We start from the raw sequence: 16,005 nt of genomic DNA on the forward strand, positions 1-16,005 counted from the left end.
TTCGAAAAAAAGTGTATTGAAGCATCTTATACTGTACGTCGTTATGCATATATAAATATGTGTGCACATATATCTATACACACATATTGTGTATATATATATATGTGTGTGTATATATACAAATACTGCATATATATCGGATTTTCCCTCTTGCATCTCGTTCACAACTTCTTTTTTTTTTTTCTTGTAAATTCCACAAAAAATTGATTTTTCAAATCCATGTCTGTGCCTCCTCGGGTTCGTCTGCGTGCGTGTGATGATCAGTTCCCCAGATACCAGGACTGGAAGATAGAGAAAGAGAGAGAATCAAAATCACTAAGACATCTGTACAAACACAAGTAACACAATAGGAGGAGTGCTATGGGATAGCTGGCTAAATCAGATAAAAACTCATCTGAACCCAACCGCAGTCTAGTCGAGATGGATCCGGTTCATCTAAATTGAATGCAAAGGGCGATTTATATGGGCTTTTTCTTAAACAATGGGTGCTTTTGACTTTGTAGAGTTTTGGAAAAAATAAACTTTCTTAAAACACACTTTTCACACTAGTTTTATTTGTCTATGAATAAAGGACAAACATTCCTCACAAACACTCATTCATCATTCTTGCATTTTTCTGAAACCTCATAAACATTTCCACCACAATGCCACTTCCATCGCATCTTAAATTGTGTACTGGTAAATAGCATTTTGTGCTTGAAATTACATTTCTGAAATAAAAAGGCCAACTGCCTTGACTGCCTAAGACTTCAGTCTTAACAGTCATTTCACTCTTCATGTATCCTAATGCATTATTTGACAACTTTAGAACTTGATTAGAAATGATACACAATACAAATATTCTGTTCACAAGTGATATTTACACAACGCTTTAAAAGTTTTGGTTCAGTAATATATATATTAGCTAAATATGTGCGCACCTCTATTTAAATGCATCACGTCATTGTTCGGTATAATTTATTCTGCCTTTTTGCTTATTCTAAGTCTATTTTGCTTATAAAAGAGCTTTTTTTGGCCAAATAATTTTGGTTGCCGAACATTCGGTGCATCCCTAGTTTTGATTATCATGTCTATCTCACTGAAATCATGCATTTTAAATCATATTAGTTCAAACTTCTGATATAGGGATTTCTGAGCGCACACATCCGAAGCACACGCACAGAAAGCAGCTGTTGCACAGCATGTGAGTACTAAACTAAGTTCTCTTTCATGTCTTTTTGCGCTTAAACTGTCACATACACACAAGGTTATGTTAAAAACACACATGAGTTACAAAATCAGTTTGTTATGTTTGTGAAGGTAAACAGCTGGGAAAGAAATTGCATGTTTATATTAGATCTGTGTGGAAGCAGTGTAATATAGAAGTAAATAAATCAATAAATCCACTGCTCTCTTGTCTTCTCTGAGGCTGGGACTCTAAATAGTTTTCTCTGCTCTTCTGTGCAGCCAACAAAAGAATAGTTAGCATGCTTTGCTCGAACTTTTGCCATGGCGTTGCTACACAGTTGTCGCTTGAGAAAAAAAAATGACAGTAGCGTGGGTAAAAAAAAATGTTCAGGTTAAGGGGCGGTAACATTATATTTAGATCCCCTTACCACGTCACGGGGGGGTGTAATCTGACGTCCTCGTTTTTTCACATGCTTGCAGAAAAAGGCTTATCAAAACAATGTAACTGGGTTGTCCTTTTTTGCGTTTTATAGCACTTTTTCACGATTATAGCACTTAAACATGGATATGTCACCTTTAGGTGAAGATGTTGATATACTGTACGGTTAGTTAAATAACTTGTATTGTGGCATGTCAGTTTAGATAGCTGGTCATGCATGTGGTCCATAGATTGTGAATCTGGTCTTTGTTGATCAATGATCAAGAGCTGCTAAAACTCTTTGGCGCCACGGCTGCTGTGTGCACTGTTTTTTATACCTAAATGTGTCAAACGATTTTAATGTAGATTCTCAAGGCTGTGTGCGAATATCTGGGCACTGCATTGTGCATTAGGGGAGTCATTAGTCTGTGGTTTGGTGTTGTTCAAGAATCAAGTCATCAGTCTGATGTATACAAACTCTTCAGCGGGGAATGGGAACAGATTTTCCTTTTTTAGCATTATTAAATCAATACATTCGGGGGTAGTTAAAGATGTCTGTTGGACTGCTGTGAAATTACTTAAATCTTAGTGGAAAATATTGAGCCAGGGGCTTATGGCATGAACTCCCTTTTTCTGTTTTTAAACCTTGTCAAATTTTAAAAAGACTTCAGCGGTCTGTGAATGAAAGCCAAAATCCTGTTATGCTTTTAAAAGGCTTGGGTGGGATCCTGCTGAGCTCTCTCTCTCTCTGTCTGGCAGTCATTGGTTTTTACTCCATATTAGTTTTAATAGGTTCCTCAATTCTGGTCTCCGACTAAGTGTTGGCCTCCCATTATCAGAAAGACACTGATTGTAGTGAACGAGGAACGTCCAACTCGTTAGATTCTGCTTTGAATAGTAGAGAGGGGTGTGTTTGCAGTGTTTAGATCGTCATGAACAAGATACAAACCATCTACTGTCACCACTATATTCTAAACCTAAACTCACACTATCATGGTATATGGATGTTTCTTTAGCTAAGGCGTTGCAAAAAACTCGTTAGCCAGGGTTCAAAGTCCAAAGTGCAAGTAAAATCTGCGCTGAAACAGCATGATGAGAATCATTCATAAATCTGCTGCTGTCAGCTAAAAAAAGTACTGAGGTCTTCTTGCGGGGTTACGCCAAAATAAAAGTCAACATTCTTATATGTTAGTATTGTAATTACAAAAATTAATTACAACAGCTCTGTTAATACATTTATGATAACATTCACACATAGTATTCAAATTGGGATCTGTAATATTTTCTAATGTTTTAAAAGAAGTCTCTTCTGCTCAGCAAGGCTGCATTTATTTGTACATTAAAAAACACATGCCTGGTTAAAGAAGGGGGTCTTCAAAATGGCCAAAGAATATTATTTTACAAACTTTTTTAAAGGTCCCATATTGTACACATTTCTGGAGGTTTATTTTAGTTGTTGATGTCCTTAAGAATATATATCTGCAGTATAAGTGCCAAAATCCATCTCAATATATTTTTACAGCTCCTTTTTTAGGAGCTCTGTCAAGAACAGGTCGATTTTGGCCTATCTAATTAATATTCATTCATTTTGCGGAATGGCTGTGTGAAAGAGGCTGAAGCTGACGTGCCACTGGTCTCATATATTAACGTTGTTCGGAAGCCTGTGTAATGATGTAGTTTCGACATCTATCGACTGAACAGGGTTTTCTCCACCGTTTTCGTGTTGTTGTTGCTTAGCAATGGCATGGACGCGAAGTTGTCGAGGTTTCACAAAAGGAGGGTGGGACGGTGTTTGGTGCTCGGGGTGGTGACTGAAGGCGGTGACTTGAGTAGATCGGACGTCATATTTTTACGGAAGTTACAGCGGCTCGTGAAAAGGAACGGCTACTTTATTCAGGCTGTGTGCAGTTTGCTGTGGACTGACTGTTTTGAAACTTATATGGTAGTTACATAACCCCTAGACCTCAGTTATCATGAAAAAAGCCAGGAAATTTCGATTTTGACAATATGGGACCTTTAAATTTTAAGTTAAATTGTGCTTTGGTAGCCTATAATGTCTACTAAAATGTTAAAAATGTTCAGTGTTAAGTAAGTATTTTTAAATGGTTGTTTTGTAATTTATATTTTCTTTGAAAAGCAAGACAAAACTGTAAAAAAGCACATTTTGGCTATTTAATTTATGCAATGGTAAAAAAAAATTGCCAAGAAACGTGTTCGGTAATAGACTAGTGTTTCATTTTGTTTGGTTTCGGCTTCAGCCAAGAATTTTCATTTTGGTGCATCCCTAATCAAAACCAAACAGATATTTCCTGCCACTATCTTCGGGCCGGGCTGGGCTGGGCTGGGCGAGGCCATGATCAAGCATTTGTGTGTGTTTTTTTTTTTTTTTTTTTAATCATTACTTAATTAGCCTAATTGGGTGGAGAGCTATGCCATAATTATAAATATTATACGAATATTTTAGCAAAGTCGGCCTGAGCAACACGTGTAGGTCTACAAAGTTGCGCAATTTGCAATCATGCGCAGCAACGCTCTAGCTCCTCTCTTCCACCTGCACACATAACACCGGGCCAGCTGTGCTGCACTGTGTATGGGTATAGCTTAAGTGCAACATGAAGCTTGAAGACGTACAGAAAAAAATTAAAACGGGGGAATTAACTTTGAGCAAGTTTGGAGGAAATTCGGAGGTATGGAAACATTTTCAATAAGTCGTGGGCAGTGACAACATATGTGTCGATCCATTCTGAATAAACAAACAATGCAGTTTGCATGCTTCGTCCTTGTTGCATTTTTCATTAAGATAAATCTAAACTAATTTCTGTAGTTCAAACAACTTAGAATTGTAGTTGAGAACTTCTGTTATAACGGCTCACGTATTAAAAAATAGTCGGGTTTAAATCGGGCTCGGGCTCATAATTACAGTTAATGTGTCGGACCGGGTCGGGCTCGGACACAAGGTGCACGGGCTCGGGTAGGATCGGGTTTCATTTTTTGGGCCCGATCTAAGCTCTAGTGGGAAGCAGCAGCTCGTTTGCATTTAAAGAGTCATGCACGAAAACAATGTGTTTCTGCTTCTACTTAAACAAAATTTGAGCTGAAACTTCACAGATACATTCTGGTGATACCCAAGACTTATATAGCATATTATAAAAAGGGGCATAATATGTCTCCTTTAATGAAATCAGTCTATTTTGACTTCTGTTCGCTAGCTTGCTGAGAATGGCGTAATACTGTTATTGAAACTGGAGCTAAGGTTAACCTTACGCAACCCATGACACTTCAGCATACTTTAGCAACCACTGCCAGGAAGAGAAATATGTTTATAATGACAGCCGACACTGCTGGGAAATGCAAAGATGCTGCTTTCTGAGTGATTACTACAGTGTATTGGGATGCAATTTTCCCAAATCATATTTCGTGTTGATTACTGGATCAAATCCGAACCCATGAGAGTGGGCAGTGTGGGGATTGAACTTGTTTTCATGGCTTGTGAATCTGACAGCACAATTACAGCCCCACTCCTTTGTCAAAATGCATTTCACCCGAAACCGAAAGGCTAAATGTTACCCTTGAATACTCCAGAGGAAAAACTGAATTTATAAATATATTCTGGAGAAACACACACACTCACAGACACAAATATATATATATACTCTAGAGCTCTGGATATCATCTTGGCTTTGTGTTCAAGTGACAACACACCATTTTACTATACCGAAAACGTCTCTTGATGAGATAAATTCATAATCCTCTTCCTCTAGAGAGTCAAGTTGTGCTTTAATATATTTACAGCATAAGTCATGGAAACTCAATACTTTCTTTGGTAGGAAAATGTGCTGCCGCATATGCCTCTCTTCTCTTTTTGTGGATATAATCTCCCATCTCACCTCAAATTGATGGCCTGCTTAATTTACACTTAAATATGATCAAAACAGCTCAAGAAAATGTCAAGTGTAACGTCGTCTAATGTTTTTCTTTGATTAATGTGGTGAAGGCCAACAGAACCAGGCCAGAAAGTGGGGAGTCATTATCAAATTCATCTATACAAATGTTGATACAAGCAAGCCAACGCAAAACCACTAGTGAAACTGACTAAAGATGTTAAATTAAGCAGATATTTAACATTACCCCACCGTGCCATGAAATGACACACTATTTGCTTTCTTCTTGGATGTTTTTCAGTGGTTGGTCTTGGTGAGCTGAATCAGATCAAACAAATTAAGGCTGATTGTTGGAACAATAAACAAATGGGTTGAAGGAAGGGTGGCGGAATGTATATTCACAAACGAAAATGTAAAAGCTCGACTAGCTAAACTATGTGTACCATATTGCCACAACTTCTGTTATATTTATTTACATCAGAACGCTGGCTCTGCGACACACATGCTTTGTGGTACTCTCGTAAACGTGCATCGAAGACTGATGTCATATGGATTATTTTAACAATGTTCTTACTACATTTCTGGGCCTTGAACATGTCAGTTGCATTGCAGTCTATTCAGAAAGCTCTTGGATTTCATCAAAAATATCTTCAATTATGTTCTTAAGATGAACGAAGGTCTCACGGGTTTGGAACGACGTGAGTAATAACAGAATTTTCATTTTTAGGTGAACTAACCTTTTAATGAACACATTAATCATTTATTTGATATCCATAATGGCACCCAAATGTAATTTTGAATCATCTAAATTGTAAAGACAAGGCCAGGTGTTTAAATGATATTCCAAAGTTAAAACCATTCCATCTTTGTCTCATCACATGGGTTTCAGTCAACCCTTCCAGACTGTTCTTTTTTTTTTTACCAGCTGCCTGATATTTTCATTTTTCTTTGTGCTAGGGCATATCCAAAGCTGAAGCTTTCTCACTCACTCATTCTGTCCTGAGGACATAGGGACCAGTGAGAGCCCAGGCTAACAGTGGTTAGGCGTTCACTCCAAACAAAATATTTAGTTCCCTATAAAAGCTACAGGCTTTGTCTTGGTGACAGGTGGTTTAGGTTATGAAAATATAAAGCTGAGACGAGGGCGGGTTCACAGTCCAAGAAGGGGGACATATTAGACCACAAGGGCCTAACAAATGACAGTTTCTCCCTTTAATTACAATACTTCTGGAGAGCTTGGAGGTGAGGCTGAAATACAAGCTCCTCTAAAAACAAAGATTGTTAGTAACGTAAGCTTTTCATCAGAGTAAAGAAAACAACAGAAGTCCATTAAACTCAGAGTTTAAAGTAACACTAAAGAACTTCGCTCCCTCTACAGGTTGGAAGTGGAATTGTCCATTACCGCTGTCGTAAATAATTGAACCCTACCGTCGCGTCACATGCACGTTATTTGTTTGGAGGCTATCCAGGACCGGCTTTGGAAATAACGATGTCCAGTGACAAGGTAGAGTATGTTGCATGACTTTGTGAAAGTATGAAAACGAAATAAAACATAATAATGACATAGTTTGCTAATTTTTTTCCGTAAAGCAAGTCGCATTTGTAGTCTCATTTGAACTACAAAACCACGACCCGACGACCCAAACTTACATAGTGCTGTTCTGGCCGATAGAGGGTCGCAAAGCAAATACGAAAGTGCCGTTTCACCCATTTATGAGTTGATGAACCACTGACACGAGTTCGGAAACATTATTTTAAGGCAAAAAAAAAAAAAAAACAACTCTTTAGTGTTGCTTTAATACAAAGACATAGAATGGGAGAGTAAAGGGAAGAAAGAAAAATAAAGAGAGAGGAAGAAAGAAAGAGCAGGTATATTAAAAATTTGTTTTCATGTGTTAAAAAAAACATTTAACTGGCTGTTTTCAAGTAAACAATATTGCTTAATAACAATTATTTATTTTATTTTTAAGGGACAAAACAGGTATGACAGGAACTTCCTATTTTTACTTTTCACTAGTGTTGCTTTAGTATTATTTATATACTATTATATTTGTTATTATTATTTTCAGTTATGTTACATTTAATTTATGTTGTGATGTTTATTATTTCTAGTTAATTATTTTAGTGCTTCAACCTAAACTTTTTTTATTTAAATTTGATTAGTTTAAGTTTTACATCTTTTATTTATATTTTATTTTAGATTTCAATTATTTCAGTGAACAAATTCATTTTAGTCAATGATAATAACCCTGCTTTTTACAGTACAAACAAAAGAAATAAAAAAGAATGGACAAAACTAATTATTTTTAATTAACAAGTTGTATTCAAGTAAACTATATCGTTGAATAATAATTATTATAATAATTATTATTTAACTTATTTTTAGAGGTCAAAACAGGTATAAAAAATTTTGATTTTTTGCCAATGTTATTTTAGTGTCATTTATATACTATTATATTTATTCTTAATATTTTCAGTTACTTTACGTTAATTTGTTTAATTTATTTGTAAAACTTTAAAAGTTTTTTTTTTTTTTTTTTTCAGGTAATAATTTTAGTACTCAAACTTTTTTGTTTAAAAATAATTATTATAATAATTATTTAATTGAAAAATATTTGATTCATTTTCAAGTGTCAAAACAGTTATGACTGGACCTTCACATTTTTTTTTACCAGTGTTATTTTAGTATTATTAATATACAATTACATTTGTTAATAATATTTTTGCTTAATTTAGGTTTAATTAAGTTTAATTTATTTTTAAAACTCTAAAAAGCTAACCTTTAGTGTTTTTTTATTTCCAGCTAATAATTTTAGTGCTTCAACTTCAACTTTATTTAGTTGCCAATGTAACATTTAAAATTTTTGATTCGTTTAAGTTTTTCATCTTTTATATATATTTTTTTCCGATTTAAATTATTAAGTTATAATAATAAGTTGTGTTATATTAGTTTTTTATATTATTTATATATATTTTTTGTTATTAATATTTTTAATTAATTTATGTTTAATTACATTTTTTTTTAACTTTACTTTCTGTTTAATTAAGTTAATTTTTTTCTTAAAACTTTAAAAATGTATTTGTTGTGTTTAATAATTTCCAGTTAATTATTTTAGTGCTTCAACTGAAACTTTTTTATTTAGTTGCCAATATTTACATTTTTTGATTAGGTTTTCATTTAGTATTCATATTTTATTTCAGATTTAAATTATTTTAAAGAACAAAAATGTATTTCGTTTTAGTTGACCTTGCTTTTCACAGTGATTGCTAACTCTGCTTTTCACAGTGCAAACAAAAGAAAAACTGCTTAATAGTCAGGTATAATTTATAGTCAGGTAAAAATATCCAAGTAAAAATGTGCAAGAACTCTCTTTACAGTGAAAAAGAGAAAAAGACAACTGTGTTTTGTCAGACTAGGTCTGGACAGTCAATGATTCCCAGGCCAGTCCGCCATTAGTCTCGGTCGTACAAGACATATTGGTCAATTTGATTGGTCGCAGTGTACTCTTCCTTTTCCACTCACTCAAGCACAGGTTCATCCGACAATTACATCATGTCTGGTTTCCCCTAGCAACCAGACAGCCCTGGACGTGACCACCTCAGAGCAAACAAACGGACCCTCCTCTCCACCCATTCGTTAATTCGACGACTTCTTTCCCCCTCCCTCTCAGCTCATGATACTCTCAAAGGGACACAGACACATCTAGATGAGAGTCAGAAAAGTTTGGACTTTCCCTACTGCACAACTCACATGCAAAACAACAGTAAGAGAAGAACCTTAATGGCTGTGTTCCTGCTGTCTGTTTGTCATTTGCTGGGTTGAAGGTTGATTTATAATACATAAAAAACGCACACAATTCCTCTAGTACTCATTGATCATGCTTCTGTCTCCCTCATCACACGGCTCAGTCAAGAGCATTTACACTTTTTTATGGAGCTGAAAGCACTGCAATGCAGCAGCGCACTCGGACTCCAGAGCCGTGCAGTTCAATCACCTCCACAGTTCAGATTTTACCTGAGCACTGCCGCATTCCCCAGCCAAATCTCACGTAACTGCAGCTATTACTTATGGAAGACCTTTCAAGTGTTTATTTATGGGCTGATGTCCTATAGGATTCATGAAGCATCACAAAAAATGTCAGACGCTATTTTGTGCCGTTTAATCAGGTCAGGATTTTGCTGAGCATGCAAAAGTTTCTCATGTGATTAATAAAGATGAAGGCTGAAATTCATAGGATTATATGGTGGACCGCAAAAAACCCATTCGTTTAATATTTTTGGTCTTGGTAATAATAATCATTTACTTAAAGGGATAGTTCACCAAAATTTTTTATTTGCCATTAATTACTCACCCTCATGTTGTTCTAAACTCGTGAGACCTTCATCTTCAGAACACAAATTAAGATATTTTTGATGAACGATATATTCATATTTATTCATATATATATTCATATATTTAGCTTTCTGACCCTGCATAGAGAGCAATGCAACTGACACGTTCAAGGCCCAAAAGGTAGTAAGGACATTGTTAAAATAGTCCATGTGACACCCGTGGTTCAGCCTTAATTTTATGAAGCTATGAGAATACTTTTTTTGCGCAAAGAAAACAACAATTATGACTTTGTTCATTAAATATACCTTAATTTGTGTTCTGAATGAACAAAGGTCTTACAGCTTTTGAACGACATGAGGGTGAGTAAATAATGACAAAATTGTCATTTTTGGGTTAACTATCCCTTAAAGAATGTAAGAATATATTATGTTTTAAGCACAAACTGGAGAATTTCTTTTTTAAAATAAAATAAAATATCAAATATTTTATAGAATATCCTCTTATATATATATATATATATATATATATATATATATATATATATATATATATATATATATATATATAATATATATATAATATATTTGATAAAATATTCTCAGAAATATATATTACATTTTATTTAAATTTATTAAATAATTCCTTAGACATTCCATGAATTACCCATATATTGGTTAAGGTGTTGTATCTATATCGGCTCTATATTTAATGTGAAAGACTACATTTCATTTGGCAGTTGAGGGTCCAGCGGTAGATACAGTATCTGCTCATTTCTGATCTATAATTGAACACAGAAGGCTTGGGTCTCTCAGAGGGTCCAGACTAGCGCTGCTGTAGTGTTTCCTCAGGGCACTAGGGTTCAAGGGAAATTTTCTAGTACTGCTTGAAATCAAGATTGAATTTTTAACATTTTCATGGTGGTTAGGTTTCTGAGACTTATCAAGAAAAAGTCCAAGTTTCAGTAGTTAAAATGCAGTTATTCAGTTTAGTCTGTAATAAGCATTAGAATTTCATTTGAGGTGGGGGTGTGTGTTAGAGAGTGGATGATCTGTAAGTTTGTGTGTGAATAAAATGTATATGGAGGTTTGTGTTGTGATACCTGTGCCTGATACAGACTGCCAGTGTCTCGAGAACCAATTCCTACGAAGGAGCGGTTGGCAGGTGGCGTCCCGGGAGCAGAGTATGCTAAAAGAAAGAGAGTAATTGGGATTGAAATGGGACCACAAAGTTGTGAGGTCGTCAAAAAGATGAGAAATGCTCAACATTATGAAAATCTCTGTAAGGTACAAGCAGTGCGAACAGTTTCAAAATCTAATTCCTGGTGGATTCAGTGTTTAAAACACACAGCTTAATATTACTTTACTCAGTAGTAGGGATGTAACAATATTATCAATATTGTGATATTGCGATAGCAAAACTGTTTTGATATTATCGTGATAACATGTCGATATGCAACGATAGGTCTTACTGGGCAAAAAGCGTAGTTTTTAAAATGTATTTAAACTTCTTATTTTAACATAAAAGATCTTTAAAGTTGCATTTTGGGCCATTATGGCACAGTATTTCAAACAAACTAAAATCAAAAGTGCAATATGGCTTAATCCCTTCATCTTCATCATGTTTTCGCTGTGCGTTTTAAAGCGAAGCACACACTTCATTCAGACAATCAGCTTGTGATCCGGTGTTTTCCGCGCCTCAGAATGTCTCAGTTCACATTAAATGAAAGCAGTGAACTCGTTTATAGCATGTACTGTGAGTTTCATGGCCACCAGTTAATTTTCGCGGCAGATGATTACAGCATTTCACTAGATTTGTAGTAAGACACATTTTTGTAAGCCTGTTTTCACTGAAGCTGGATATTTTTTTCAAAATAAAATCTCTTTTAAAATCTTTTTTCTTAGATAGAAGAATTTAACTTTACAATGTACAAAATCTGAAATTTTTTCCAATACTTTTTCTAATAAATATCGTATTGTGGACCACATAACGCAATATTATGATATTGTGAGATTTTTTACATCCCTACTCAGTAGAGATCATAAATGCTATGTGAGCATGTATGGTGAGCATCTGTTTTAAACAGACATTGAATTCATGCTGAAATTGGGTCACAGTTTCTGTGTTTGTTACTGTCAGACTGTGTAAATAAATATTCTGTGTGGCTCATTTTGTTGTCTGCTTATGTAAATCCAACTCTGTTAGCGAATGTGCGCCCTCATCTCTTAAAGACCGTATTATCAGCAATTACAGAAGCTGACGTGCATTCTTACGTTTCTTTGGAAATTCTCCTTGTCTTGTTGGTAAACAAAGACCACACAACATAATCTACGCATTCATCTTTATCAAGCGAGCCTTTGGATAAGCTGACGTGATTACGGGACGTGATTCTAGCTGAATAATCATGCCGAGCATTGAGTCTGACTGTGCGAGATGGCGTATCGAGGCGATTGATCATTGGGGATTCTGCAGCACAGCGGATGGTGAACATATTGAGCTGTTCTCTGCATTAATAATTAAATTAGCATGATTAATGGACAGGGCAGCAAGCACTGGCCCATTAAAGCTGATCGACTTGTCATCCAAATGTATCTGTGTTTATACGTTTTACTGATGGAAAGACACTTGCATTGTTTCTCTAACACTGAAATCAACGTTTTTATAGCAGATATAAATATATGTATATATATATGATAAAATGTAATGCATTTAAAAGCAGCCAAGACAACTGTGTGTTGTGTCTTTGTGACTATGTAAATGGTTTGTGACATGAGCCAGACCACTAACTCTGAGCCAGCCATCTTCATTTGTCGATTAGTTTATTAGGTTTCTTGCTAATTTAATCACTCTAAAGAGGTATACTTTACTAAATCCTGGGGTTTAATGTGTGTGTGCTGCTGTTTGTTTTTTTTTGGCGAAAGGTGCCCTGTCAGAGGTGGGACAGAGAGGGCGGGGTGCAAGCGTCCCACTTACTGGGGGAGGTGGGTGAGCTGGCAGCTGCGTCTGCAGAGGTGGTGCTGGATTTGGACTCTGGGGGCAGCGTCAGACGGGGCAGGCCGGGGGGTGGTGGGGGGGCCAGCATCTGAGAGGAGATGTAGTGACTGGATACCTTCACCTGACCACTGCCATTCAGCTGCAGAGGAAGAGAGGGCAATAGTCAGCCACTGTGGGGAGGGACTCCTCACTGCCTCTACACAGCTAACATCACAATACATGCATCTACTGTCTTTGTGTTTGTCTTACTCTCGCTTTAGCTCTGTTTTTGTCCTTTAACGCTAAAATTCGTTAAGATCTATGCATACTTAGGACTACTAGCTAAATATCATGGTTGATATCATGGTAGATTTTAAAGGGATAGTTCACCCAACAATGAAAATTCTGTCATTACTCACTTATGTCATTCCAAAGCTGTAAGACGTTTGTTCATCTTCGACACAAATTAAGACATTTCTGATGAAATACAAGAGCTTACAGACAGACATAGACAGCAACGCAACTACCACGTTGAAGGCCCGGAAAGGTAGTAAGGAAATCGTTAAACTAGTCCATGTGACATCAGTTGGTTCAACCTTAATTTTATGAAGCTACTAAATTACTACGTCGTGATACTCTTGTTAACGTGCATCGAAGACTGACACGGAAAAGACAAAATTGTTAAATGAAGTAATTATTTTTGTTTTCTTTGTGCACAAAAAGTATTTTCGTAGCTTCATAAAATTACAGTTGAACCACTGGACACAAGGACTATTTTAGCTATTTTAATGTTCTTACTACCTTACTGGGCCATGAGCATGGTAGTTGTATTGCTATCTATGCAGGGTCAGAAAGCTCTCAGATTTCATCAAAAATATTTTAATTTATGTTCCGAAAATGAACGAAGGTCTTACGGTTTTGGAACGCCATGAGTCAGTAATTAATGACAGAATTTTCATTTTTGGGTGAACTATCCCTTTAAGATCTCTGCATATTTAGGACTACTAGCTAAATATCATGGTTGATATTATGGAAGGTTTTAACAGTTCTTAAAGGTGTTAATCATTTTTGGTGAACTAATGCAGTGTTCCATTCAGTTTAAAAATTGGAATTTCCAACTTTCTACTTGGAAAAGTGCAATAGAACGCCACATAAAGATTTAAAACCTGAAACTGATAAAGATGCATGACATTACATTACATTGCATTACATTTATGTTATAAATGGCAGACACTTATATCCTAAGCGACTTACATTGCAATCAAGATATACAAGGTATTCATCAATTTATTAATTTCCTTGGAATCAAACATATGACCTTGGCGTTGCAGCGCCATATTCTATTGTTTGGAATGTAAGGAATGATTTCAAAATTAGTTTCTACATTACAGACAATAAAACCTGTTAAGCAAATGTTTACAGAGACAGTGCATAACTATCTCTGTTGATATTTGCACACCTGCAAAACAAATGCTACTGCAGCATTGCCATTTTGCATCGTTTTCCATGCATAAGACAAAATCTAATAGGACAACCTGTGCAAGATTTAGTGTGAATATCTCGCATATGACATTGAATGGAACACAGTATTAGAAAATACTTATTTGTTATCTTAAAAAGCCTCTCTGCGGCCCCCACCTGCTCTGGATACTATAAAATTCCCTGGAAAATGTTGGAGTTAAATTTCAAGACACGCCTGGTTATGTGATCTCAACACAGCGATCATTTTACATTATTGTATAACACTTACTTAAAGCTCAATTAAAGGATGATTCACCATTGACAATATGGGCTTTTAATAAAACTTGGCTGTCTATGCAGTAGAAAGGTGACGTTTATGAAAAAAGTTGTTAAATGACTAGAAGAAGAAACACAGATAGAAGGGCTGTGGGATTGCCTTTGGCCAAAAAGGAAATTTTAACACCCACAGTGCACTGGGCTCAATCCAACTGTCTGATGGGTGCAGGTAACATGAAGAAAGAATACACATTGTTAATTTACACTACTGACATTGCAGACTTATACTTAAATAACACTGTTAAATGTAGTCTTTAGCAAATCTCAAAATTAATATCCATTTTTCATAGTAAACACTGTAATGTTGTGATGCCTAAATTCACTTAGCATTTAAGAGCTGCTGTAGATTGTCAAAAGAGCAGATTTTTCCCAAAACAAGCAGTATTTGAACTTCTTTAGCCAATCATTTTTTTAAAGAGGAAAAATGAATTGGTATCTGCTGAAACTTTTAAGTCCAGTCACATATCTCCACCTTCTCCTGCCATCAGCAGTTATGCAGGAGAAACAGAGTAACGTTGTGCACGCTGTTCTAGCGAACGGCCCATTATGCATCGTTCTATCGTTCTACCCTGGCCGCAAATCCATAAAACCCTCCATCATGCTCTCTTTCTCTCTCAGAGGGTTTGGCTCTCGTTTGCATTCTCGCGGGGGAAAACTGCACACTCACTGCCCTGCACAACAATAGCTGGTGAGTGAGTCAGCGGCATTGTGGGTCGGTGCGGCTGTTCTTTGTGACTGCTTGGCTACGGTCAGACTGCAGTAGGGGGAATTTCAATGAGTCTGCAGAATCGGCGGGGCACGGCTGCCACAGGGCAAGATTCATAAATGTGTCTCTCTCTCTCGCTCTTCCCCCATTTTTGTGCCAACATAAGCAACACCCCTAGACACAGAGATCTCCTCCTCCTTGGCTGTATTTCCTGTTCTCTCATTCTCTCTGCCTGACGTGGTAATGGCACATGACTCTCCTACAGGCACCCCTGAGGATAAGTCATTCACACTTTGTGTTAGTACTTTATGTCACTGTCAGAATGAAGCCATCCAGCCAGTACTAATTCTTGGTTCACGGTCAGAACAAGCAGAATGATAACAGAGCTGCTCACCCCGTTTAGTCAGTCATGTTACTTGGATGACATCCCAGATCATTATGGGAAGAAATAACACTCAAATAAAGTGTTTTAGCTGATTGATTAAATGAATGACTGTACTGCAAAATGCACTTTTAAAAAATCCACCTACTTCAAAGTAAAATCTTAAATTCACTTGCTGCCTTCAATTTTCAATTTTTAACGTAAATGTTATCAAAAGGACTCAAAAAGATTAATCTTGCATATCGTGTGCAAAAATTAATTTGATGAGTTAAAGCAATGGAAAAACATATGTTGCCATAACTTACTTTATTCATTTTACAGTGTACAGTGTTTAGGAATGCTCTGATATTA

The 16,005-nt window shown here is 36.0% G+C and overlaps 1 protein-coding gene across 1 annotated transcript in view; it reads right to left on the reverse strand.

Annotated features, from left to right (window-relative positions):
• Nucleotides 1-260: 260 nt before the first annotated feature.
• nfic (nuclear factor I/C) overlaps nucleotides 261-16,005 on the reverse strand; it is an 80,078-nt gene continuing 64,333 nt past the window's right edge. The window contains exons 8-10 of the mRNA XM_073819846.1: nucleotides 12,770-12,929; nucleotides 10,899-10,984; nucleotides 261-281 (exon numbers count right to left, since the gene is read on the reverse strand). Coding sequence (XP_073675947.1) covers nucleotides 261-281; nucleotides 10,899-10,984; nucleotides 12,770-12,929 — 267 coding nt within the window. The remainder of the gene's footprint in view (nucleotides 282-10,898; nucleotides 10,985-12,769; nucleotides 12,930-16,005) is intronic.

This window comes from Garra rufa, chromosome 15 (genome assembly GCF_049309525.1).
Source record: "Garra rufa chromosome 15, GarRuf1.0, whole genome shotgun sequence".
NCBI lineage: Eukaryota > Metazoa > Chordata > Actinopteri > Cypriniformes > Cyprinidae > Garra > Garra rufa.